This window comes from Chelonoidis abingdonii, chromosome 3 (assembly GCF_003597395.2).
Source record: "Chelonoidis abingdonii isolate Lonesome George chromosome 3, CheloAbing_2.0, whole genome shotgun sequence".
In the NCBI taxonomy this organism is placed as follows: domain Eukaryota; kingdom Metazoa; phylum Chordata; order Testudines; family Testudinidae; genus Chelonoidis; species Chelonoidis abingdonii.
Genome location: NC_133771.1, coordinates 2,654,828 through 2,682,280, shown reverse-complemented (window position 1 = coordinate 2,682,280; position 27,453 = coordinate 2,654,828). Strand labels below are relative to the sequence as shown.

Here is a 27,453-nt window from a genome sequence, read left to right as displayed (position 1 = left end):
CTTCTGCCACCTCACTTTTACCTCCTTTTTCAGACCTGTATTGAACAGCATACGTCCCAAACCACCAGATCCATGGGGACCATGCTGTTTACCTCTCTCCATTCTGAAAACTGACTATTTACGCCTATTCGTTGTTTCCTGTCTTTTAATCACTTACTGATCCATGAGAGGACCTTCCCTCTTATCACATGACCGCTTACTTTTTTTAAAAGCCTTTGGTGGGGGCCTTGTTAAAGGCTTTCTGAAAGTGCAAGTACACTAGATTACCTTTGTCTGTCCTGTCAAAGAATCCTAATAGATTGGTGAGGCATGATTTCCTTGTACAAAAGCCATGTTAGCTCTTCACCAATGTCATGTTTGTTTATGTGTCTGATAATTCTGTTCTTTACTATAATTTCAACCAGTTTGCCTGGAACAGAAGTTATGTTTACTGTCCTGTAATTGCCACAGTTGCCTCTAGACCCTTTTTTTAAAAATCTGCATTATATTAGCTATCCTCCAGTCATCTGGTACAGAGGCTGATTTAAATGATAGATTACATACCAGAGTTAATATTTCTGCAATTTCAGATTTTCTTCCAAACTCTTGGGTGAATACCATTTGGTCTTATTGTTCAATTTTTTAATTTGTTCCAAAACGTCTTCTGTTGACACCTCAATCTGGGACAGTTCCTCAGATTTGTCATCTAAAAAGAATGGCTTGAGTGTGCAGTTCTTCCCCATATCCTCTGCAGTGAAGACAGGTGCAAAGCATTAATTTAGCTTCTCCACAACAGTACTGTCTTCCTTCAGTGCTCCTTTAGTACTTCCATGGTCCAGTGGCCCTAGTGGCTGTTTGGCAGGCTTCCTGCTTCTGATATGCTTAAATAAATTTTGCTGTTTGTGTCCTTAGCTAATTGTTCTTCAAATTCTTGTTTGGCCTTCCTAATTATGCTTTCATATTTGACTTGTCAGAGTTTATCCTCCTTTCTATTTTCCTCACTAGGATTTGACTTTCAATTTTTAAGGGATGACTTTTTGCTTCTAAATGCCTCTTTTATTTTGGTGTTTAGCTATGGTGGCATTTTTTGGTCCTCTTGCTGTTTTTTTTTTGTTGACTATACATTTAGTGTGATCTCTCTTATTTTAAATAGTATCTATGCAGTTTGCAGGCATTTCACCCTTCTGACTGTTCTTTTTTAATATCCATTTAACTGGATTCCACATTTCTGTGTAGTTTCACTTTGTGAAGTTAAATGGTACTATGATGAGTTTCTTTGGCATTTTTCCTCCACAAGGATGTTAAATGTAATTACATTATGGTCACTATTATTGAGTGATTCAGCTATATTCACTTCTTGGACCAGATTGTGTGCTCCACTTAGGACTAAATCAAAACTGGCTCTTTCCTTGTGTGTTCTAGGACAAGCTGCCCCAAAAAGCCGTCATTTAATGTGTCTAGAAATTTTATGTCTGCATCCCTTCTTGAGGTGACATGTTCCCAGTCAGTTTAGGGATAGTTGAAGTCCCCTATTATTATTATTATTAGGTTTTCTGTTTTTTGTAGCCTCTTTAATCTCCCTGAGTATTTCACAGTTGTGATCACCATCCTAATCAGGGGGTCAATAGTATATCCCTATTGCTAAACTCTTACTGTTCAAACATGGTATGTCTATATAGAGATGCCATGCAACAGTTTGATTCATTTAAGATTTTTACTTTATTTAACTCTGCTTTGTTTCACATGTAGAGCTACTTCCTCACCAGTACGACCTACTGTGTCATTCCAAATATATTTTGTACCCTGGTATTACCACATCCCTTTGATTATCTTCATTCCACCACGTTTCTGTGATGCCTATTATATCAACATCCTCATTTAATGCCAGGCACTTAAGTTCACCCATTTTAATATTTAGACTTCAAGTATTGGTATAAAAGCATCTGTACATTTTGTCAGTATGTCATTGTCCAATGGAATGCTGATGAGGGCCAGGATGAGGAGGCAGCAGGGACTATGGAGGATGTCCCAGAAGACCCAAAGGATGAGGCGCATGTGTCTTTTGCACCTTTACCTAGACGAGCTGGTTGAGGAATCCCCTCTTCACCTCCCTTACCCCCCAACAAACCTGAGGAGGAACCCAAGTTGTGGCAGGAAGCAGAACCTGAGGCTGGTAAGTTACAGTGGACCCCCATCTTCCCTGTCAATATCCGCTCTTGCTCTGGTGTTACATTGCTGATTTTAAGCCCAATCCTTGTTCTGCTCAACCCAGAAATATCCCCGAGCAAGATACTGCTATAAATCAATTATTTGTATTGATTTCTGATGAGTCACTTGGGGGTTAGGAGTCACTATTATGCATTTGGCTGAAGCTATGTCTTAAAAACAGATTATTAGAGAAAAATCATTGTGCCCTGTGTGTGTACTTTCCTTGGCAAGCAGTCAGGCAGCAATGACCTGGGGCTGCGTGAACCAGGGAAAAGGAGCAAGTAGATTTACCAAGTTCCTGGTTGAGTATAGGACAATTGTAAAAATTATAGAAAACTTAGTTTGTCTGAAGCTAATAACAGCTGTCTTTCATCCCTTGGAAGATTACATTGTTTCTGTACTTTTATCACCCAACCCCAAGCTTACTGTCCTCTTACAAAACTGAGCTATGTGGAATGGGGAGAAGGTTTGAGATGGAGGAGTGGGCTGTGGAAAGGGAAGGGAATACTTTGAGGAAAAGTTAGTCACAGCAGTCCTTTCTCCCTTGGAAGATTGCACATTTTTTCCTGTCCTGCTCCCTGATGTCTTGCCTTGCCCCACACTGAGCCATGCTGCGCAAGCTGGGGGAAATGGAGGTGGGAGAAGGATCCAGACTGGCAGTTGGATAAACACAGTGTGGTGTCCCTTTGCAGTGGAGAAGTGAGGGGCCTGTGGCACAGATCTGAATCTTCAGAGGAGAAAATACAGTTGCAGTATCTTTCTTGCCCTCCATTTCGCCATTGCTAGATAGGCATGGGGCAGAATCTTCTGGTGATGCTGGGGGTTCTGGATGGTGCTATATGTTGTTTACATCTCCCTATACACAGAAACTCCATATGTTAGTTGAGAATATAGTCAATTTCCAGTTGAATTGCCTCTTAGTCCTGTAAGTATATTTCACCAAATTTCTGGCATAGCAGAAACACCAGCTAGGTCTTGAGGTTCAGTGGCAGTGTTGCAAATCTGCTTGGTACACCTTCAGAGCTATCCAAACCCGTCCATTCAGCAATATATAGAGGGTTGACCATTAGCAGAAAAGTCTTTTGCATAGATTGCCAGATCTTCTCCACAGGACTGCAAAGCCATCTCTTTTCTATTCTGGTACCTTGAAAACTGTTACATTCTCCAAATGGTCGCCAGCCTTTAAAGAATAATTTGCATACTGATAACATAGCCCCTGAAAGGAAATGTCCCTCCCCCTGCTTTGAGACACTATGAAAATTTTAATTTTTTTAAAACATCAGTACATTTTTCTTACCATTCATAGCCTCTGCTCCTTCTTCCTGGTATGCAAAAGTTGTCTGAGAACCAAGGATAGTATAATAGTTGCATTCATGGAATGATGAAAAGTATCATAAGTTGTGGCCTTCTACAGCAAAGTTTTTTATGGATGGTAGGAATTTCTCAGCTTCTTCCAAAGGAAAAAAAAGTGCTACCCTTGTCTTTGAATTGGCAGGACCTTCGTCTCCTGAGAGGGAATCCATTCTGTCAGGAAAGCAGGCACGGCACCTCAAAGACAGCAGGGGCAGATGGAGAAGGACCCTCAAAGAGCTATTCGGAGAGATGGACAGGAGGAAGAAGGAGCAATCTGAGTTCTTTGGGGCATGAGAGGATTGTTCTCCCCAGTAGGAAGACATACTGATGAACTGGTTCATGAGCAGGAGGCAAGCCATAGGGAATGGGAGCATTCCCTATTGGAGAGACTCGTAGAATTGGTGGTCGACTGAGTTTGGGGTCTGCTTGCTGCCATTGCCTCTGCACAGCCGCTGCCACCTACTTCTCCAGCTGCTGCCCAGGGTACAGCTGAGCCAGACGACCTAACCCCCAAGTGACCAGATGGGGACAATGGAGCCTGCAAGAATCCTGGGAAAAATACCCTCCACTGTTATCCAAAACACTTTTGCTGGGGGACACCCCGAGCATCCAAGAGGGGAAAGATGAGCTTGCAGGAGTCCCTGAATCCCACCGAGTGTTATCGTTTCCTTGACTTGTGTCCTAAGTATAATGAACATAAGATATTTTTAGGTTCTTGATTGGGACCCACAATTCACAGCACATGAATTGCAATGGTGTAACTATCTGGTGCTATTATACTACAAACACTTTTCTGTCTGCATCCCTCTCTTCCTCTGTTCAAAAATATCTGAAGGCCCAAGGATATATGCACATGATGGGGAAGTGCAGTTAGTGCTCTGTACATAGAGAAATTATTAGTTCTTGGTGCAGCAGAACACACAACTTAAATGTTCTGGGGCTGGAGGTTTGGTGCAAGTTCCTAAGACGACTCTAGAAAGGTCTGTCTTATCATTCAGAAGTTCCTTGTTCTAAAGCCACTGCTGGTCATCCCAGGTTTCCAAAATGATGTGATCCTCCAACACTTATTTGTTCTCTTGCACCAGAAGTGATGGTCCACTCCAGGATATACTGTGACAATACTGGCATTCACCATATCTATACCATATGAGCTAAATTACTTGTCATTTAGCAGCAAGGTCAGCAGTCTTTGATATGTCAAATTTCTGCCCAAATTCCACTTATCATCTTGCTAAACACCTACTCCACTGCATAACTGCTTATTCTGCAATAAGGAGCAGGAGCAGACCCACATCATCATACCATTGCTGTGTCTTACATCCACTTTGGCAGGGAATAACAGTGAGGGGAGATGTAATGAGGCTCTGCAATTGATAGATTTGTGAAGGTGGAGGACAGTACCTGGAACACAGAGCAAAGCGGTTTCTAGAGTGTCTCCCTGTCTGCACTGTGTCCTGGGAAACTGCCACTGTAATGGTAACACTTATGTTGTGTAACAGTGGCAATGTGGATGTGGGTAAACGCATGTACCTAGCATTATATTTGCGTCCAGTTCAGCATATGTGGACACTTAGCATAAGTATGGCAAGCATGCCTGAGTATGTACACGTCCAGTGACTGAATATGCATGCCAATGTAGACATGACTGAAAACGCTTAAGAGAAAAATGCTTTGAGGGTTTATTTTCTATTTCTCCTTCAAGAGCTTAGAAAATTCCAGATTTATATTAATCATTCTAGAAGTCATACGACAAAAAAAGAAGACATGACACTGTTTCCTAAGGGAAAACAATCAAAGAACAACCTAATACTGAAAACAGTTTTTACCTCTCTTGGAAATTATTTTCCTGTTAGTTTTATTAACATTTATCACAATTTAGTTTCCTTTATTAGCACTCCTTTATTAGTTCAAAGGCCACTTGGTGTTGATTACACCCAATGTACAAACATTAAGTCCACATACATCCCTGTATTTCAAAATGGTGGCTGCACCCAACATTCAGCTTTTGTTTCATGCTAAAGCCCTGACCATAGACTGTTTAGTAGCCCAGGCCACAAAGGGCGTGTGCCATCTACCTGTTTTCCTTTCCCCTCCCTACATCTATCCAGCTCAGAATTGCAGCATGGCACAGCCACAACCTCTAGTCCACCTGTCCTCTACTGTGTTCCAACAGCATATTCAAATAAAGAAAAATTCAGGTATGTGAAATTCAGTAGTTTGAGACAAAGTTACAGGAAAAAAAATGGTTGGTATTCTCAGTTTGCATAAGGTAGACATGGGTATTGCATGCCCGTAAAGGTACCAAGGCTACAGCTTCCTGCTGATACTGAGAGAGAGATGCCCTGTAACACACATTTGTACAGGAAAATAAGTTTATCTTAGGAATGGTCTATCCGTACAACCCTGAATGGGTTTTACAGGGTTTGAGAAAGATAAACAGTTAAGGCTTCAAACAATCAGTACAAAACCTGGTGTATTTTTCTCTGCATGTTGGCTACTACTTATCACCCTATTAATCTCTATGTGCGTACACACTGATTATTTAATAATTTGTTCTAGTATCTTTCCAGGTATTGAAGTTAGGCTGACTGGTCTATAATTCCCTGGATCCTCTTTGTTCCCCTTTTTAAAGTTAGATGCTATGTTTTCCCTTCTGCAGTTCTCTGGGACCTTACTCATCCTTCATGCGTTCTCAAAGATAATTGCTAATGGTTCTGAGCTTGCTTCAGCAGCTCTTTAAGTACCTTAGGGTGAATTTCATCAGGCTCTGCTGACTTGAATACATCTAACTTATGTAAATATTCTTTGACCTGTCTTTTCCCCATATCCACAGGGGAGGTAAAGCAGAATCTAAGACTGAGAAATTGCTTGTTGTTTGTTTTCTCTGGAGATTATGGGGGATAGTTGCACAGTCTTTGTCCCTGCTATGGCTTGCTGTTCCCTTCCAGTTGTGTAGCATTACACTTCACAGTGTAATTTGTTGGTCTGCCCTTTTCCCTTTTGAATAAGGCCATTCTCCACCTCCTAGTCACCCACCTCAGTGTAACATCATTGAGAGTCAGAACAGCCTAAAAGGGAGATATAGGGGATTACTATTCAGCTTTCTCCCAGATGCCCTATGATACCACATAAGCACCCCTAAGGCACAGCCTAAACAGTGAAGCAAACCAAGAACATAATTCCCAACCCCTCACATCCTCCAAGTCACAACTGTAAACCCAGATAGCATATATTGCACATCCAAAAATCCCAATGTAGCCCTCTTCATGCACATTCCACTTATAATCTCTGAGCCCCCTTCTCCCCCCCAAGAATGGGAAGAATCTCAGGAAAGGGAAATCCAAAATAGCTTTTTAAAAATATTTATGATAGCCTTGGGAATGTGAATATAACTACTTGTTGTTTGTTCCCCCTACTCCCCCAGCTATGGCACCTGCAGTGGCCAGACCTGCAAGGATGGGACCTTTATGAATGACTGAGTGGCTGGCTAACTTAAAGGGAAGAAACAGAAAACTGTGGAGGAAGTGTTTCCAGACCTCACTGCAAGCTGGAGGTCTGAGAGGAAAAGTCAGGGAGATATCAGAGAAAGTTTTGCAGTGGCCAGAGACCGCATTGCCATGGCAAAAGACACAGTAGAGAAGGATATGCTTGCAGCAGCAACTCTTGGAGGCAGTCCAGAATCAGGATGCTCAATTGCAGTTCATGCTGGTAGCAGGCACACAGACAATCCACTGTCCTCAACGAGGACCCAGCCATGTTCTGCAATCCCTGGACAATATAGGGTACTGGGAACACAGGCATATATTCCCCACAGCCCCTAAACAGCCATTCTCCCAGACACCATTCCCCACTCCAGCTGAAACTTGAGGCAGTGAGAACAGTTTTATCTGGGAACCCAGTTCTTTTTGACATGTAACGACCCTGATACTTAGAGACCCGACATGTGACCCCGAAAAAGCAGAAGCAGAAGAAGAAGAGGCAGAGGCAAGACGTATGCTTGCCTGTGAATTGGAGCCTTGTGTTTTTCCCCTTAGTCTATAAGGTGCCACAGGATTGTTTGCCACTTTAAAGAAGTATTTCATTGTTTTAATTAAAGGTTCATTTCTGCTTGTTACGCAATACATTATTTAATAATAAAAACGATTAAAAATTCATTCAAAATGATTTGGTAATGCATGGTACACAGAAAAACTGTTACTTTTCCATAAGCCATAGGTTTTTATAAAAATATAAAGACACAGATGCAAGATGAAATAAGAAATGCTACCCAGTTACTACTTATTTGGTGTATGCCATCCAGTTAAGCCACGCCACACCACGCCACGCACAGTGTTCTTATTAGCTATACAGACGCTCCCTGACTTACACAAGCATTCTGTTGTGGAACGCCTTGCATAACTCGAATTTTGCATAAGTCAGAAATATATACTGGAGCATTTTGCAAAAACAAAACAAAAAACCCCTCCTATTTCTAGCTTACAGAACTTTTTCTGAAAGTGCGGATTTGCGTAAGTCGGGGTTGCGTAACCCAGGGGGCATCTGTATTCAAGGCCACACATAGAAGGTGCTGCAATGTTCATAATTCATTCCCCACTGTCACCTGGATAACAGCTGCACTTACAACTGCACATTTTCAAGCCTGAGACTAAAAGTAAAAGCAGTAAGCATCCCTGACAGTACTGTCTGGCTAGTGCAGCAGAGATCTCAAAAAAGTTTGCCTTCACCATTTTGAAATTCTTTTGCCACTGCTGATCATCCCAGTTTTGTGGAATGATCCTTTCCCCCTAATCAATGCTGGTTTCTTGAGCTCAGAAATGGCAATGCACAATGTGAAGCTGCTCCAGGAACAGTTATATACATTAAATAAATAAATAAATAAATAATTGGAGATATACCTATCTCCTTGAACTGGAAGGGACCTTGAAAGGTCTTCGAGTCCAGCCCCTGCCTTCACTAGCAGGACCAAGTAGTAGCAGTTCCTGTAGTAGCAATTGCTTGGTGTCTTCCTCCTCCTCCTTTCTCTGCTACTGGAGAAGCTGCTGCTGCAGTCACATTATCTGCTTGGTGGTGCAGTGTGCAAAGTCCAAAACTGAAGCCACCTGGCTTCAGGAGCTCAAGAAGCCCAAATAGCTTCTGCGTACTCGTGGCTCCTAGCAGAAAGGTGCAGATCATTGTTAGGTCCGCGCTGGCCAACAGGAATTCGAAAATGGTGCTAGGCCACCCAGAAAGAGGAAGCCTGGGACAGAGAGACTGGAATCATGGAACTTTTTATTTTGACATTAAGTCCCAGAATTCCACTGGCTTCCCCTGCACATCCCATAATGTGCAGCAAAAAACCTCTAATGCACACAGCACAACAGCGAAGCAAAGGACCATGGGAAACCCTCCCAGAATGCCAAGTATTTAGGACACACCAAGCCCCTGACATCTGAATACAATAATGCAAATTGAAGGAAGGCACAGAAGTTCCATGTGCATACTACTAGTATGGTTTACCAATATGTGTCAACTCAATTTGAACTAAATCCCCCATATACACAAGGCTTTAGTTACTGTTCCAGGACTATATTGTGTTTGTGTGTGCCAAAAAATGAAAATTGATTGTGCTCACGTGCAACCATCAACTTCTAGTTCAGTGATCAATTTATTTTTGTCTGTCAGAATATCCAGTATAGAAATATCCTGAGTTGGTTGGGATGCTTTTTTGTGCTACTTGTGCTACAGGGATAATTATATTAGCTGACAGCAGCTGAAGGCTGTTAGTATAGAGGGAGATGGGCTGCTGGATCCTATGAGTGGTCAAGGGGAGTGCAAACTGGTAGGTACTCTCCTGCCTTACATGGCACCCCCAAACGTGGGGAGATGAGGCTATGTGCAGGTCCAGGGGTAAGAGTGGGGGAACCTGGTTTATTATAGGAGTTCCTGATACACTACGTGTGCTATTGCTGCTGCTGTTTTGTCAGCAACACAAGCCTAACTCTTTAGAATGTTCAGATTTCATTGATACTAGTTATGCTTCCAGAGGTGCAAATGGAAATATTGAAATGAGGAACAGCCTTGTACATACATGGGTGGAAGACTGCGTGTGGATCTCTCTTCATTCAGAAGCTAACCTGGTACTTATTTGTTTAGTACCAAAAATGTGCTCAGCAGTGCAGAAGAAAAACTGAAGATAACCCTTTTCCCAAAGGGATTACTGTCCACAGAGCAAATGGAAAAGATAAAGTGCCATAGGAGGGTAATGGCTTGATGTGTTAGGCTTTCAGTTCCACCAAAGCTTCCATTTACTTAAGGTACTTGTCTGGCCATCCTATGAGCACCTTACAGCCTTTAATATATTTTTCCATGAGACACCCCTGAGAAATAGGAAGTATGGTTATTCCTGTTTTTCAGATGGGCAACTGGGGCATGGAGAGACTAAGTGACTTGCCTAAGGTCACACAGGAACTCTGTGGCAGAGTAAAGAATTGAACCAAGATCTTCTAAGTCCCTAGCTAGTGTCCTAACCACTGGACCCCCCTTCCTCTTTGAGCATAACAGTACAAATATGACACTAACAATAATGGATTAGGCACCACTGCTGAAGGTACCTGTCATAATGACACGATCAAGGAAGTAGAATGGTTGAAGTGATGTTTATAAAGGGAACCCTGCCTTGCTCTGTACTTTATTAGAAGGCTACTGTGGAAAGAGACAGACAAGACACCTCAAAGCCATATCATTCAATGATCAAAAATGTGTATTCAATGAGTAGGGTGCAAGCTCCAATGAAGCAATGGTCCATAAGAACCTTTGCCTCTTGGAGTGCCACATATTTTGCAGCATAGAATACTCTGTTGGTGTCTGTGAAATATCTGCATATAATGGAGTTTCTTTGTTTTTCCTAAAAACTCTAAGAAAAGCATCCAGGTTTGGAAATGTCAAAGCGAAGGTTGCCTGCATGATCTAAAATACGTCCCAATAATTAGACTTTGCTATAAAGCTTGCACATAATGAAGAACGGTTATGGTTTAGAATGGGAAAAAAATTAAAACACTTCCTGACTTTTAAGTGCTTCACTTTGCAGTCTTAATTTTTTTTTCAGGAATATATACTGTAGTTTAACAGCTCTTAAAGAACTAATAGAACATGATTAGACTAAATGTTCACTATAGCCCTATTTTGACAATTGAAAGGTTTTCTTGTGAGATTTTTGTGACTAAACGTGTTGTGAGGAATATAATTTATTCTCCACGTTGGTGATTTTAATAGGATGCCCTCTTCCCCCCTTTCTGAATTTTTAGAGTATGTTTAGAGGATGGATTCTGCTTTTTTAAAGTACCAAAGATTAACATGTTTTCCAAAAGTGGTGTGTAGAGAGTAAAACTGAACATTACAAAAAATAAGTTAATTTCTTTCTTTACTTTCAGTTCATCTTGTTGATATCTGGAATATGATTGAAGCCTTCCGAGACAATGGCCTTAATACACTGGATCACAACACAGAGATCAGTGTTTCTCGACTGGAAACGATAATTTCATCCATCTACTACCAGCTAAATAAACGCCTTCCTTCTACTCACCAGATCAGTGTGGAGCAATCCATCAGCCTTCTCCTCAACTTCATGATAGCCGCATATGACAGGTTAGTAACTCTTCCAGATGAATTCCTTTTTTTAAACTAGTTCATTTATTTGGGCACACCGTGCTTAAGGGCTGCACCTAAATTTTATAAAGTGGAGCAGATTGCACATCTTTAATGTAGTGGTGTCTGCAGAGATTTACACATCCGGCAAGCAGTGATCCATCTTTTAAAATCTTGGTCTTGTGCAAGATGAATCACTGCCGGCTGGGACCGGTTTGTCTCTACAGGCCACGTATTGAGATTAAAGCTAAAGGGCAGCCACGTTGTGCAAGAGGGCTCTTAGGCCGGCCATGTTTGGTTCCTGGGACATATTGTAGCCAATCCTTTTTGTGAATGCTAATTAAAATAGAAAATAACATTAACCTAATGGTAGTATGAGTTTGCTGTGAAATTGCATGATAAAGTCTCAAATTTATGTACATGCAGTCTCTTGATTAACTCTGGTGCATAAGACCATGTTAGTATCAAAACATATGTTATATTAAGTCTTGACCCCACCTAGAGTTTGCCAAGGAATGGGCTAACACCTAGTCTTCTGGCTGGAAGAAAGAGCACAGTTGTCTGTTCACAGTGCAGCATTTTCTTCTGCTTTGGTTTGGACCCTTAACCATATATCCTAGTCCCCTCCTAGCAGTCTTCTTGCAACAGGGGTTGATCATGTTCATTAGACTTATCCCTCTTTTTAGGCCGAAGTTTTTGTCTCTGTGGAATCTGTGAATGACAACTGTAGAGTTCCAACTGTTAATTAGCAGCTCCATATTTTTTGGAACGTCATCTAGAGTATTTCATATTGTTCGCCCCCTTAGCTATTCCTTCCTTTCCCAACCTTCCTTTTTTGCTGTTGCCCTCTCTCATAACATTGCCCATCCCATCCATCATGACCAAGGAGGAGAGTTGAAAATAATGTATTCAGAAAGTTACAGCACTAATGTAAAACTGAAACATCTCATGCAACCCCACCCCACCCCACAGTGCAATGGACAAGTAGAAAGGCTGAACTGACCTCTGCTGGCTATGTTGAAAACCTTGCCAGAAAGACAAAAGTCAAATAGTCAGAACTCCTTTAAGAAGGCAATCTATGCCTATAACTGTACATGAAATGAGGCTGCACCCTTGTATCTGTTACATGGAAGATGACCATATTTGCCAATTGACCTCACATTTAATCTATCTGTAAACTCTGACCTGGGGACTACATTGAGAATTGGAGACAACATTTCAGAAGCTTATAAAATGCATCAAAATGTTCTAAAAAAAATCTGCTGCTCATGTTAAGAATCAGTATGACCAGAAAGTACACCATGCTGCCCTCTTGTCGGGTGACAGAATACTTGTCCTGAATCTTTCAGAGGGATGGGGACCAGGCAAATTAAGATCCTGTTGGAAAAATAATATTCAGGTAGTATTTCAAAAGAAAGAGGATAGTCCAGTCTATGAAGTAAAAGCAGAAGATGGAGAAGAACATGGTAGAGTTCTTCTCCACAATCTTTTTGTTCCCTGTGACTTCTTACCATTGGAGATTACACTACCCTCCAAAGCACACAATAGACAACACAGAGAACTAGGCAAACTAGTGCAATAAGAGATCAAAATGGGGACTGGAACTTGAACTCCAGTGATTCTGATACTGAGAGTGAAGATGAACGACATTACGTAATGGTACCAGATATTGCCCATAGCCCAGAGACTCTGAATCCAGAAGCAGAAACATTTAATCTGTGATTGGGAAACAAGGATGATGATAATCCTGTAAATTTCAAAACTGCTGATCAAACTGATGTAACATTTGCAAAAGCGTTGAAATACATGAATGCCAGATTATGCCAAGAAACCTGAAACCAGTAGTACAGAAGAGGGCAGATCATCAGAACAATCCACTGACATTCAAGGTCGTCTGACTAGAGAGATAAGAGGCCCTCAGACACTGACATATGAACATTTGGGACACCTACTTATCAATATCTAAATCCAACTGTTGGACTGGTGAATACATCACGGGTTGTCACATGTCATACCAAGTGCCTATTCCTGTACCTTATCCTGTTTTCTATACAAGACTGATGTAATATTGAAAAAAGAAGTGATATTGACCTATGGTATGGATATTGCTCTATATCAAGTGTTTTATAGTACTGGATAGTTTGTCCTTACGTTAATTTAATACGTTTTCTGAATAGCTTGACACATGCACTGTCACTTGGAGCTATAATAATATAAGAAATAATAATAATAATATAAGCCACTGCTAATATAAGAAATATTAGAGAGTCAATAGGGTTGAGATTTTGTCATGGGTATTTTTTAGTAAAAGTCACAGATAGGTCACAGGCAGTAAACAAAAATTCATGGAGGCCTGCAACCTATCCCTGACTTTCATTAAAAATAACAGGGGCAGTGAAGTGGGGACTAACCGCTACTCCAGGCCCATTGCTGCTCTGGTGGTGGGGACTGATCACTGCTGCTCCAGCCCCCGGGGAGCGGCTCCAGCTCAGTTCCCAGTCACAGCTCCAGCCCCAGCCTAGGCCACTGCTCCAGCCCCACCGCTCTGGCCAGGGCTGAAGCCAAAGAAGTCACAGAGATCTGTTGAAGTAACAGAATTGTATACTTATTTATAAAGTATGAAAATCTTTGGGGATTTAGGGTGTTCAAAACTGATTATTTATGTATAGTGGAACTAAAATTGCTGCGTAAACTTTCTGCTTTGTGAAATGAACTGAAGAGCAATGCAGAAACTTTCACCATTAGTACCAGAACTTGTGACTCAGGAGAGGCCCGAACTGTCAATAGGGAATAACAGTTATGAGCTTGTGGAACACATGGATTACTTCTAATAAGTCAAATGGATAGACTCTATGATTCTCAAACTTTTGTACTGGTGACCCACTTCAAATAGAAAGCCTCTGAGTGCGAGCCCCCCCTTATAAATTAAAAACACTTTTTTATATTGTTAACACCATTATAAAAGCTGGATGCAAGCAGGGTTTGAGGTGGAGGCTAACAGCTCACGATTCCCCATGTAATAACCTTGCGACCCCCTGAAGGATCCCAACCCCCAGTTTGAGAATCCCTGGACTATATGGTTTTTTTTTTTTAATGGAAGTGTTGGAATGATATTACATTTACGAGGAGGGACAATAGCACTCATACGGGAATGTCAGGGATAGACACTGTGGTCCCAATGTGAGTCTGTAGCCAAAAGAGCTAATAAGAATGTAGGATTAATAAACAGGGGAATCTTGAGTAGGAGTAGAGAGATTATTTTACCTCTCTGTTTTGCACTGGTGAAATCACTGCTAGAATGCTGCATCCAGTTCTGCTGCTCACAATTCAAGGATGTTGATAAATTGGAGAGGGTTCAGAGAAGAGCCTCAAGAATGATTAAGCGGCAAAGAGTTCTGTGGCATCTTATAAACTAACAAACGTATTGGAGCCTGCGCTTTCGTGGGTGAATACCCACTTCGTCGGATGCATGGAAGAGGGTATTCACCCACAAAAGCTCATGCTCCAATACGTTTGTTAGTCTGTAAGGTGCCACAGGACACTTTGCCGCTTTTACAGATGCAGACTAACACAGCTACCCCTCTGAAGAATGATTAAAGGATTAGAAAACATGTCTTATAGAGAGAGACTCAAGGAGCTCATTCCTTTTAGCTTAACAAAGAGAAAGTTAAGGGGTGATTTAATTAGTCTATGAGTATCTGTATGGGGAACAAATAACGAGCTGTTCCATCTAGCATAGGCATAGCATAATCCAATGGCTGGAAGTTGAAGATAGACAAATTCAGACTTGAAATAAGATGTAAATTCTTGACAGTGAATGCAATTAACCATTGCTACATTTTACCAAGGGCCATGGTGGATTCTCCATCACTGACAATTTTTAAATGAAGATTAGATGTTTTTCTAAGAATTTGGTCTAGAAATTATTTTGGGGAAGCTCTGTGGCCTGTGTTATACTGGATGCCAGACTAGAGGATTACTGTTTTCCCTTCTGCCGTTGGAATCTGTGAGTTTACCTGTTTCTTGTCCCTTTAAGAATTAAAGTTCTGCTGAAAGGGGCAAAGGGAAAAACTCTGGTTGCAGTAGCAGAATTGTGTTCTGTAAGGACTGGGCGGCAATGGGGCTTGTGCACCCAGGGGTGACTTTTGATTGGTTTGTTTTATTTATCTCTGAATTTAATAAAACTCCAGTTTCAAAACTCCCTCTGGTGTGGGAGTGAAACATAAGTGGCCCTGAGCCAATCTGAACAGTCTTCTCTTGAAGTAAATCAGTAAACCCCAGCATTTTCTCAGGGGACTCATTCCCTTGGTCAGTTTTTCAATTTCCAAGGTCAAAAGAATTTCTTAAAGCCCAACCATAATGGAGCTAAGTATGTGAAAGATTCCTATGACAACGTATCTAGCACTTCCTCATGTTCCCACTAATGAGGTCTCGAGCCCGTGTCAGTGTTTTGGACCCTTCTAGAAAGCTGTGTACTTACCTTATGGCACTGAATGATCATAGCTCAGGGCTATTTAAAGGAGGTGGGAGCCTCAACCACCTCACTTCCTTCTGTCTGCTTAGGACTGAGGATATAAGGAACCTCAGAACTGTGCCCATATCTCACCAAGCCAGACAACAAAGACACTTTTTCTCTTGTACATAGCTTGGTATTTTAGCTTTCTTAGATAATTTCCTAGCTATAAATAGTTCAGAGCTGTTTCCTGGTGTGTGTTCTGCCTGGCAGAGGTAGACCATTCTGCCCCTGGTCAGATCTGATGTCTGCTTGGCTGCCTTTACTTCCTGACCCAACAGGGATCATCAGTTAAAGTTCCAGGCTGGGGCTTTGTGCCATACCTGGACCAGTCTCTACTGGCTCCAAAACACGCTACTTCAGAGTTGCGTAAGTTGACTTTGACACCACCTGTTAAGGTGGGATCTGAGAAGGCTCTGCATCCTGATAGTGGGGAAAGAGAAGGTCTTTCGGGTTATTCTTTTTGTTGAGACATTTATGGCACCAAAGATTGCCTGTGACTTCTATTTGCATGTCTCTGGTCAGTGTAAAAAGACTCCTCAAATTGGAAGCTATCCAAGGTTCAAGATTCTAGTGCCAACACTTCATCCTCAATGCCAGCCAAGACCTCTATACCTAGTGCCAGGACAGTTGCCCCATGCTCCCAGACACCAGTTCTGATGTTATGGTGTCAAGAACAAATTACAAAAAGCTCTCTCCGAGGCCATTCATATCTTGCCTGCCAGTGCTGACTCCCCTGGACCCCCAGTGCTTCCTGTGCTCATTTAAAGCATAAAGAGAAGAGAGGGCTATGAAAAATACTCCTCAGAAAGCACCCCCAAACGAAGCTTCACCAAACCCAGAACTGCATGATGTCTGTTCCAGTTGACCCCAATGGTACTGTATTTGACTTTCCAGTACCTTCTCCTTGACACTCTACTCCAGTGCCCATTGAGCTTAGGAGACTCAGAGGGAGGGGCTGGTTCTTCTTCGGGTGTCCTCTGCGCATTCGCACTAATGGATGTGTGATGGGTTCCCCACAGGGTGTCACCTGGAACTAGGGTACCACTAAGCCCTCTGACCCACCAGCCTGGGCTCCCTCTCACACTGTGCTGCTGTGACAACCACCAGCTCCCCAGCCTGGGACCCCAGAGCAGTACCATCCTGCCCTGGTCAAATCTGGCCAGTATGTGGTCCACCTCTCCCTCAATATTAAGAGGACCAGGCACACTTGTGGTAACCAAGCTGAGATTTTCCCCAGGCACCTTAGTCAAATGCACACTGGTTTGAATTAAAACATAAAATAAGTTTATTAACTACAAAAGATAGATTTTAAGTGATTATAAGGGATAGCAAACAGATCTAAACACATTACCTAGTAAATAAACAAAAACGCAAACTGAGCTTAGCATACTAGATAGGTAGGATATGAATTAGCAAATTTTCACCCTAAGTGATAAACAGGCTGGCAGATTCTTAAGGCACAAGCTGCCTTTGCTTTGCAGTTTGGGTTTCCCAGGTTTTCATACACTGCCTAGAATCCCTTTAGCCCAGGACCATCACTTTCCCAGTTCAGTCTTTGTTCCTCTGATGTTTCCAGGTGTGTTTGTTTTAGGGAGAGTGAGGTACCATCATGATGTCATTTCCCCCTTTTATATCTTCTTCCCATTTGCTGGAAAGCTCTCTTATTGTGACCTGGGTCAAACAGTTCCCATTGTGTAGTGCTATCTCTAAGAGGTTGCTGTTGTACACAGTCCCTGGGATAATTCTTGTGCTTGTGGCTTTTCCTCAAGGAGCCATTAACATTGTTTGCCCTTTTTACTCTTGTACCTGAAAGGCTGCTTGTGGATGTTTTCAACCTCACATGTTTCAGTAACACCTACATAGCCAAACTTCATAACTTCACATATGTTAATAGCACATACAATCTAACGAGATATTACTGTCTAGCAGATCAAGACTTTTAGAATGATACCTCACAGGGCATACTTTGTGTAAAACTTATCCTAATTATATGACAGTGACGAATAATGGGGTGCCAGGGTGTCAGGATGCTGTGACTGTTACATCCTGAATAGTGGATCCCTAGCTAGTAGTGCCAACTGGAGCACTCACATGCCTCCCTCAGCCCTCCCCTCAGTGAACATTCTGAGGCAAGAGTATAGCAGTGCTGTGATGCTCCAGCCACTTCAGTTCCTTCCAACTATGACCAACTTATGTGTTAGGAACAACTCTGGGACTCTTCTGGATCCATATCTTAAGTGCCTAATGTTTTGCACGCTTGGGAGGCGGCCCCTTTATGTTTGCAATGCGGCCAAAGAAGGAGAGGGAGAATAGGTTTCAGGCAATTCTATTACAAGAAGTGTTGGCAGTGAAGCATTCCCACTGTTCCATCCCATCCAGAGGGTGATAGATAAAATAAAATACGAGGCCAAGATGATCCGAATAGTGCCATTGTGGTCCAGATAGCAGTGATATCCAGACTCAGTTCACAGGTACAGGGGAAGGTACATATTCTTAGTCTCCTACCATTAGTACCAGACTTGTCACAATAGCAAGGGAAGGTGTATAATTCAGATCTTTCATCACTTCATTCCTTGGGCCAAAAGACTCTAGGATTGTTAGAACAGTCTTGTTCATTAGAATTACAAAATGTTCTGGCTAATTCAAGGAAAGAGTCTACACACTAATGTTGTTGTTATAACTGGAAAGGGCTTTTATTGTGGGTTAACTGATGTAATGTGAATACATATACTGCACCTATTATTAGTATATTTAAATATTTATTAGTTGTATATTAGAATATTATACCTTAAAAGATCAGTTGTTTCTCTGTCCTCTTAGGATCCATCTAGCCACAATTTCAGCATACCATATTTCTGAGACAGTAAATTGGTATTTGCTCATGATGTGTTTAAGAGATTCTTAAAGGGTCTTAATAATTTATATCCACCAGTGAGAGACTGAGTACTTTCTTGGGATTTAAATTTAGTGCTTACATAAATTGACATTACGCATTTGAACCTATGGGATATTATACATTTTTCCCACTTATCTCTTAAGACAGCCTTTATAATAGCTTTCACCTCAGTGAGTTGAGTAACTAAGTTATAGGCATTAATGGCAGCTGCTTTTTTACTGTCTTTCATAAAGTTGAAGTAGTGTTGAGTACTCACCCAAGGTTTTAGCCTAAAGTGGTCTCTGATTTTCATCACAATAAGTCAGTTTTTACCAGTGTTTCTTCCCAGACCTCAGAGCTGAGTGGGTGACAAATCGCATACATGGGATGCCAGAAGAGTTCTAGCATACTATTTGGACAGACCTATGCATTTGACAGTCTCACAATCTGTTATTCTCTTATATAAGGAGAAAAACAAGGGCCAAGCTATTAATGTTCAAACTATCTAACTATCTGAACTATCTAAATGGATGAGACTATATATTAAAGAAGCATATAAACTTGTGAGTATTCTGCTTCCTGAAGGGCTTAGAGCACATTCTACCAGTGCAAAGACACATGCTATAAGTTTATTAAATATGTTCTTCTAGTAGAGGTTTTAGAACAGCTACATGGAGTTCAATTCACACTTTTACTAAGCACCCACGAAAGCTCATACTCCAATATGTATGTTAGTCTATAAGGTGCCACAGGACTCTTTGCCATTTTTAATCTCCTGGTTAGCAGTCTCAAGCCCTTTGTTGTGGGGACAGTTATTGTTAGTTCTGACACAGAGTTGTGCTTTGAGGACTCTCCTGATGACTCCTGCAGCAGAGGGCTTGAATCGAGGACAAATCTTTCTCCTAGTTCCCATAAAACTTGCTTGTAAAGGCACTGTAGACCTCCTTGGGGAGAGATCCCTTGTGATCTGATGTGGACTTTCTGTGGAGAACATGTTCATAGGCACACACAAGATCATCTCCTCTTGCAGTTATCCCTCTTCTCCCAAGTGTTCAGCGGGTACACTCCCTACAGTAATGCTACCAACTCCAGTCAGAAGCCCTGCTACCATCAACATCTCTGGCTAACATCTCTGACGTGCACTCTGAGCACAGAGATTAGGTCACATCTCCACAGGATGATCCTGGGACACAGACGTGATCTCCCCAGGTAACATGGGCTATTGATCTCCTGCCAGAGTTGACTTCAAAACAGTTCCAAAATGTGGTGGCTGGAGCCCTACTGCTGCAGCCCCCGTCAGTCCCAGCAGTAAAGTGAAGACTTTTCAACATCTACAGTCCAGAGAAAAAAGGAGGTAATGCTCTTTATCCAAAGGGGCACATCTAGCATCCCTTACTACCGTGCTTGCAAAGGCAAAAGATGGATGGTTGTTTTATACCAGGGCCTCCAGGTTCAGTTCTGTTGCTTATCCTCCTGCAAATGCATTAGTTATCAAGCAAAAGTCTCTGAGAACTTCATTCTCTGCCCCTCCAGACAGGGAAGTCAGAAGACTGGATGCCTTTGGCAGGAAAGTCAGCTCTGTGTATTGAGGTGGCAAGCTATGTAGCTCCTTTCTTTTCTTGACCAATTGCCATATATCCAGCAGAAGCTGGTTAAGGATGTTGCCCAAGGGAAAATAAAACTTGCCACTGCATCAAAAATGTCATATGCTACCTTCAGAGGCTGAAGGCAAGATTTATAGCCTCTTTACAGACATTCATCGTTGAACTCATCTAGTCTTTCTGTGGATGGCCAGTTCAAATTTGTGATCTTCGAGGAAGAAAGAATATTTAGCAATAAAATGGACCTTACAGCACATTAAGGAGGCAAGGTCAGCTGCGAGAGCTGTATGGCTGACCCAACCTCCCTGCCCAAGAGGAGGCTCTTTTTTTGAGGCTTCGAATACCAAGACAATATGTTTTCTATTTTCCTTTGCACAGATGAAATACCAGTGTCTCATAGGCAGCCTCTTCAACAAGCTGCTAAGAGACAATACAGAAATTAAACAAGATGACTGAAATGTTTTTCTGGAGGCAGCCACAATCTTCAGCCTTCCAGCCTCTGTTTTGGTGGGTCTGCTGGGGGTACAGAACCAAATACATTTAGTTTTCTCCCTTTAGAGATCACTTGGTCTATTTTCTACCATCTTGGGAACAGAAAATCTGATAATGGGGTCCTGCATATCATCCAGAATGACTGCCTCCAATCCCCCATTCCTCTTCTGAAATCCTTCTGAAATCTTATTTCTAGAAGAGATGGAGTCTCCTCTCCAGAAGGAAATGGTTGAAGAGGATCCAAGTTTCCTCTTCCACATGTATATTATCTTACCTTTTCTGAGTTGCTATAAGAAATCTGTAAAGTATTATCCATAGCACACAGTATGATGTAGATAATTAAGTCAATCTTTTTATTTAGGATTATAGTGCGCAGAATTTATTAATTGCTTATCCACTCTCATGTACATGCTCTTGGTACTCTTGATTTATGTTCAGCTACTACTAAATTAACTCCATACTGAGCATTAACCAACAATGGCTTTATCCTGAGATCACTGTTCTATAGCCTCTATAATCCCGTTACTATATGTTGTTTGTGTTTTACCTCCTTGTAAAGCAGTTTGTGGTTTTTTTTATGAGAATAGTTGTTTTTGCATACCACTAAATAAAATCTTTCTATTGTTTTTATGAGGAATTAGTACATTTTTTTTCTCATGCTGACATTAGGAAATGGTTGCCTGATTGTGCTATCTGTTCATGATAGTGCAGCAGTCTAGGTGGCTTTAATTAGAATAACAGCCATCTATGTTTGTTCATGTTCTAAACAGAATGTTCAGAATATCTTGTTACCTAACCTGTTTTGTTAGAATACCACCTCTTTCTCTGAGTGTCAGTCAGTGTTCATAAAGAGTTGGAATTCCCGAGAAAGGGCAGCAGTAGAAGCAAGAAACATAATTAAACAGGCATATTCTAAACTGAAAGGAATGACTCATAATAATCAGGTACCACCATGTAGTAGGTAGCTGTGGGACAGGTAAAACAAATGCAAGCCTCTCTTCATCCACAGAATGCCCATAATTCTGCAAGAGAACATGTTTTGTCATCAGCTACTTGTTAGCTGTTCTAATTTATTGACAAAGCTAAATGTTACTATCATTTTTTGCATTATTTAACTGTTAAATAGTTTTATAAAGCATAGCACTTAGGGAAGGCATAAATGAATTTTTCTTCTGATCCTGAAATATTTTTGTTCTTATCATTCCATATAGTAATGATTTATCATGTATTTTATTTTTCAGTGAGGGCCACGGGAAGTTGACAGTGTTTTCAGTTAAAGCTATGTTAGCAACCATGTGTGGTGGGAAAATACAAGACAAACTAAGATGTAAGTACTTTCAAGTAAATTTAACTATTACTTTAAATTTTCTGTTTCCACCATTAGTCACACAAACTTTGTATTTAATTGTTACATTTTGGAAAGTTAGCTACATTTTCTTGCTCATCCAGCAATCATGCTACTGGAATGAATCTTGGTATGTTAGTCTTTCTGGTAATGCATGCCATCTACTGGCTACAAAAGATACTCAATTTATATTTAAAAACTAATATTTTGTTCAAAGAAAGTGAAACAACACTGCAAAAACCCGAAACTTATTTGACAGTTATTATCCTTCATAACATTTCATTCATTCAAGGCTTGATCCTACTGTACAAATGAAGTCAACGGAAGCTTCACCATTATGTTCAGTAGGCGGTGGATCATACAGTAGATTAACACAGTAACAGTGTATGGCCTTATACCGGGGTCTATAGGATATAGACTTCTGAAAGCACTTTTGAGCACTTTTAAGGGTTATCTGAGGTGTCCAGGGTGAATCACTACCATCTGCTTACAGTGGGAGGGAGACCTGTCTATGCCACCTGGGGAGACTCTCCCCAGCCACTGACTGCTGGCAACACAAATGCTTTGCAAGCTCTGCTCTTTCCCTCTGCAGCCCTAGCAAATTATACACTTTGTTACACTCAAGTGTCCAGTCCCTTATCTTCTGAACACCTGCAATGTACACCAGTGTGCTGTCTCTGGAGGCAGTGCACTTCAGTTCTCTGGTTTCACTTCAGTACAACACTCTCCTGTGCACAAGGCTTTTAGAAGAGTCAATAGTAAAACCAAATGGATCTTAAGATAGAGATTAAAATAAAAGCAAGCTTAAGGGTTTGGAAACATAAGATAACAAGTAAAAGAAAAACCTAAAAGACACTCTATAGCTTATACTTTTTCCTGTCTAATAAGGTGTAGCTCACCCAATTGTTAGTTGCTATAGCACTTGTCCAGTCCAGAAAGCTGGAATCCATCTTTTATGAGAGATGCCCCTGCTTGAGAATGCCTTCTCTGTAATGGATCACAACTTGTGTTCTTCTGTCATGTCTTATACAGTTACAGACTATTGCCTCTTACCCAAGAGGTCCCCTAATCAGAGTCTTTTCTTAGGGTTCTTTTGTCTTTCTAAATCCTCAAGCCTACACCTGTTCCAGACAGTAAAGATAGGCTGGCTCAACGGATGACCATTCTTCTCAGTGCTGATTGAGTGAACCCTAAGATCCACCTCAAATCAGGTGACAAGCTTCACTTTAACAGCTTTGAAACCCCAATATCAACATGTTACATGACTCTAAAATTATTTTGTATGCAAATATCACGCAATAACCTTGACAATCAGCTAGTTCTTAGCTTTTGGCAAAGATCACAAACACCACCCTGGGGTGAAATATATTGAAAAGCTGGTCAGACATGGGTGTAATATACCTGCCAAGGTATGTGTGGGCAAGTTTGTGTCACACCCTTGAAAACAAATTCTTGATCTCTCTCCCTCTCTCTCTCTAGCAAATCTTACAAAATATGACAGGAACAAAGAAGGGAGGCTGGCATCATTGTGGGAATAAAGGTGCTTGAGTGACCTTACATTTCCATATTTTCAAACTTTTTGATTTCTTTAAAGTTTAAACTTTAGTTCTGAATTTACTGAGCTTTTAATCACAGATTCATAGAAATGTAGGGCAGGAAGGAACCTTAAGAGCTTATCAAGTGCAGCCTCCTGCAATGAGGCAGGACCAAGTCAACCTAGAACATCCCTGGACAGGTGTTTCTCCAACCTATTCTGAAAAACCTTCAATGATGGTATAACAGGGGGCTTGGAGGACCAGTCATCCTAGTGGTTGGAGTATTTGATTTCCTGCCCCCTGTTTCTGTGGTTGAGGTGCCTCAATCTTGAAGGAAGGGGAGTAGGGGAACCCGGCCCTCCCACTCCACCTGGTCCCAGCCCAGGGCCCTGTGTAAGTCAACCTCTGAGTAGGGGACCTCCCAGCAGGGAGCCCACATCCGCAGTACTGGGCTACTTCCTACTGTTGCCCCTTCAGGGCATGGCCCCTGTAATCCAAGTTCCTGTGCTGGCATGTCTCTAGTAGTGCCCTCTCTTGGACACTGGGTGGTGTTCTGCTGCAGTCCCAGGTTCCTCCAGGTGTGGAAGTTGTAAGTTTGGTGGGGTCGAAATCCCCACAAGGGCTCTGTGCTTTCGCCACCCAGGTTCCTCTTAGGCTGGGTGCTCCTAGACCTCTTTCTCTATCTCCTTTGGCCAGGAAGAGGGTTCTTGGCTCCTGGTGGCTGCCTCAGCTGGGCTGGTAGTTCTCCTTTAGTCAGGTAGGGAAGCAGCTAGCTCCTGCCTCTCCACCAGTCAGTCCCAAACTGAGCCAGGGTCTCTCCTTTTCTCTTCCCTCCAGGCCTGGCATTGGCTACAGGTATAATGGAGGTGGGGCTAGCTAGACCCAAAGGCTCTCTTTAACCCCTTCCATGCTCCTGGGCATTTTTTCTGCTTCACCATAGATGGGGATTCCACAACCTCCCTTGGAAGCCTATTCCAGAATTTAACTAGTCTTTTAGTTAGTTTTTCCTCATATTTAACCTCAATCTCTCTTGCTAAAGATTAAGCTCATTACTTCTTGTCCTACTTTCAGTGGACATGGAGAGCAATTGATCACAGTCTTCTTTATAACAGCCCTTAATTTATTTGAAGACTGTTATCTGGTGTCCCCCCCCCTTAATTTTCTTTTTTCAAGACTAAAATATGGTCAGTTTTTTTAAGCTTTCCTCATAGGTCAGGTGTAACCATGCTGCCTCAGGCCAGACACAACTGAGAGTATCAATTCAGGACAAATTGCTTAGAGCAGGGCAGTTACAGCCCAAATCTGGAGTTCCTTTACTATTAATGCGTGCCAAACCAGCCAGACAGAGAGGACTCTGGTTTTACCCCACTGGTTAACCACAGGTCACACAAGCAATTCCCTTAGACACTTCAGTTTCCCAGTTTCACCACCAGTGCCACTCATCCTGGGGACGAATGGTTATGAAAACCCATACCCCAGTAAAAAAGAAAAGGTTCTCATGATCCCAAAAGCCCAAGCCCCAGACTCAGGTCAATATACAAGTCAGATCTTACACACAAATCACGCTGTTGCCAATCCTTTAGAATCTAAAATCTAAAGGTTTATTCATAAAAGAAAGAAATATAGCTGAGAGCTACAATTGGTTAAATGGAATCAATTCCATACAGTAATGACAAAGTTCTTGGTTCCGGCTGGTAGCAGTGATTGAATAAACTGCAGGTTCAAATCAAGTTTCTGGAGTACATCCACAGCTGGGATGGGTCATTGAGTCCTTTGTTCAGAGCTTCAGTTTCTAGCAAGTTTCCTCCATAAGTAAGAAGCAGGATTGAAGACAAAATAGAGATGCTGCTCCTGCCTTTTAAAGTCCTTTTGCCATGTGGCTTGTGCTTTCTTTGTTCCACCCACAAGCCACCCAGCACATGGTATGGAAAAACCTTAGAGTTCTCTCCCTAGGCATGTTCCTGCATACTTTGCTGAGTCACAAGGTGTATCTGCCTTCTCTCAGTGGGTCAGTTGGATAGCTGATGGTCCTTAATGGGCCATCAAGCAGGCTAGGCAGTGCTGACGCCGCGTTATCTGGGGTGTCACCCAGAAGCATAGCACAAGTTTGAAATACAGTCAAGATAGAGCCAATAATTATAACTTTAAATACAAAAATGATACATGCATACAGGTAGTGTAATCATAACCAGCAAATCATATCCTTTTTATAGACACCTCACAAGACAACCTTTGTCCAATATTTGCTGCAAATATATAACAGTGGTGACAACAGTGATCTATAAGGTCACAGTTTATGTCAATAACGTCACATCAGGTTTTCTATACCTTTTACTATTTTTTTTTTTTTTGCTCTCCTCTGGACTTTCTCAAGTTTGTCCACTTTCCTAACCTGTAGCCCCCAAACTGGGGACACAACTCCACCTGAGGCCTCTATATTGCAAAGAAGAGCGGGACAATTACCTCTCGTGTCTTACATATCACACTCTTGTTAATACATCTCAGAATAATATTAACCATTTTTGCAACTGCATCACATTGTTGGCTCATGTTCAATATGTGATCTACTATAACACCCAGGTCATTTTCAGCAGTTCACCTAGCCAGTTGTTCTTCATTTTGTAGTTGTGCATTTGATTTTTCCTATGTATCCCAAGCACTTTGTACTTGGCTTTAATGAATTTCATTAGGGTGCTTTCAGACCAGTGCACCAATTTGTCAAGGTCCTTTTGAATTCTAATTATGTCCTCCAAAGTGCTAGCAACCCCTCCAAGGTTGGTATCATCCATAAATTTTTTAAGCATACTCACTAGTATCATTATCCAAATCATTAATGAAAATATTGAATAATCTCAGACCCAGGATTGACCCCTGCAAGACTTCCCTAGATATATCCTCCCAGTTTGATAGCAAACCATTGATAACTACTCTTTGAGTAAAATCTTTCAAACAATTGTGCACTTATAGTAATGTGATCTAGACTACATTTTCCTAGTTCACTTATGAAAATGTCATGAGGGGCTGCGTATCAAAAGCCTTACTAATATAACGATATATTACACCTATTGCTTTCCCCTCTATCCACTAGGCCAGTAACACTGTCAAAGAAGGAAATTAGGTTAGTTTGGCATGATTTGTTCTTGATAAATCCATGCTGGTTATTACTTATCACCCAATTATCCTCTAAAACTAACAAATTAATTGATAAATAATTTCTTCCGGTATCCTTCAAGGTATTGAAATTACGCTCACTAATCTGTAATTACCCAGGTCCTCTTTGTTCTCCTTTTTAAAGACAGGTACTATGATTTCTCTTCTCCTGCCCTCTGGAACCTCACCTGTCCTCCATGAGTTCTTAATTGCCAACGGTTCTGTGATTGCTTACACTACTTCCTTAACTACCTTAGGATGCTGACCTGAATACATTTAACTTACCTAAATATTTTTTAACCTATTCTTTCCCTATTTTTGCTTGCTTTTCTTCTCCCGCTTGTTAATATTAATTGTGTTGCACATCTAGTCATCATTAAACTTTTTAGGGATGACTGAAGCCAAGTAGACATTAAACACATCGGTCTTCTTGATATCATCAGTTATTAGCTCTCCTTCCCCACTGAGTGGAGACCCTATTCTTCCCTTTGTCTTTCTCAAGCTCCTAATGTATTTAAAGAACCTCTTTTTATTGCCTTTTATGTCCCTTGCCAGGTGTAACTCATTTTGTGTCTTAGCCTTCCTGATTTTGTCCCTGCTTCCTTGTGCTGTCATTTTTTGCTCCTCCTTAGCAGTTTGTCCATGTATCCACTTTTTGTAGACTCTTTTTTAATTTTCGGATCACTAAAGAGCTCCTGATGGAGCTGTGTTGGCCTCTTACTATTCTTCCTATCTTTCCTTTGCTTCAGAATAGTTGACAATTATATATTTAATAT

General features: G+C 41.5%; 1 protein-coding gene across 13 annotated transcripts in view; it reads left to right on the top strand.

The window, feature by feature from the left end:
• The window catches only part of DTNB (dystrobrevin beta), a 409,923-nt gene that overhangs the window by 49,840 nt on the left and 332,630 nt on the right, over positions 1–27,453 (top strand). For all 13 annotated transcript variants that reach the window (XM_032762373.2, XM_032762370.2, XM_075063546.1 and 10 more), the window contains 2 exons: positions 10,950–11,163; positions 21,889–21,974. In XM_032762373.2, the coding sequence (XP_032618264.1) occupies positions 10,950–11,163; positions 21,889–21,974 (300 nt within the window). The remainder of the gene's footprint in view (positions 1–10,949; positions 11,164–21,888; positions 21,975–27,453) is intronic.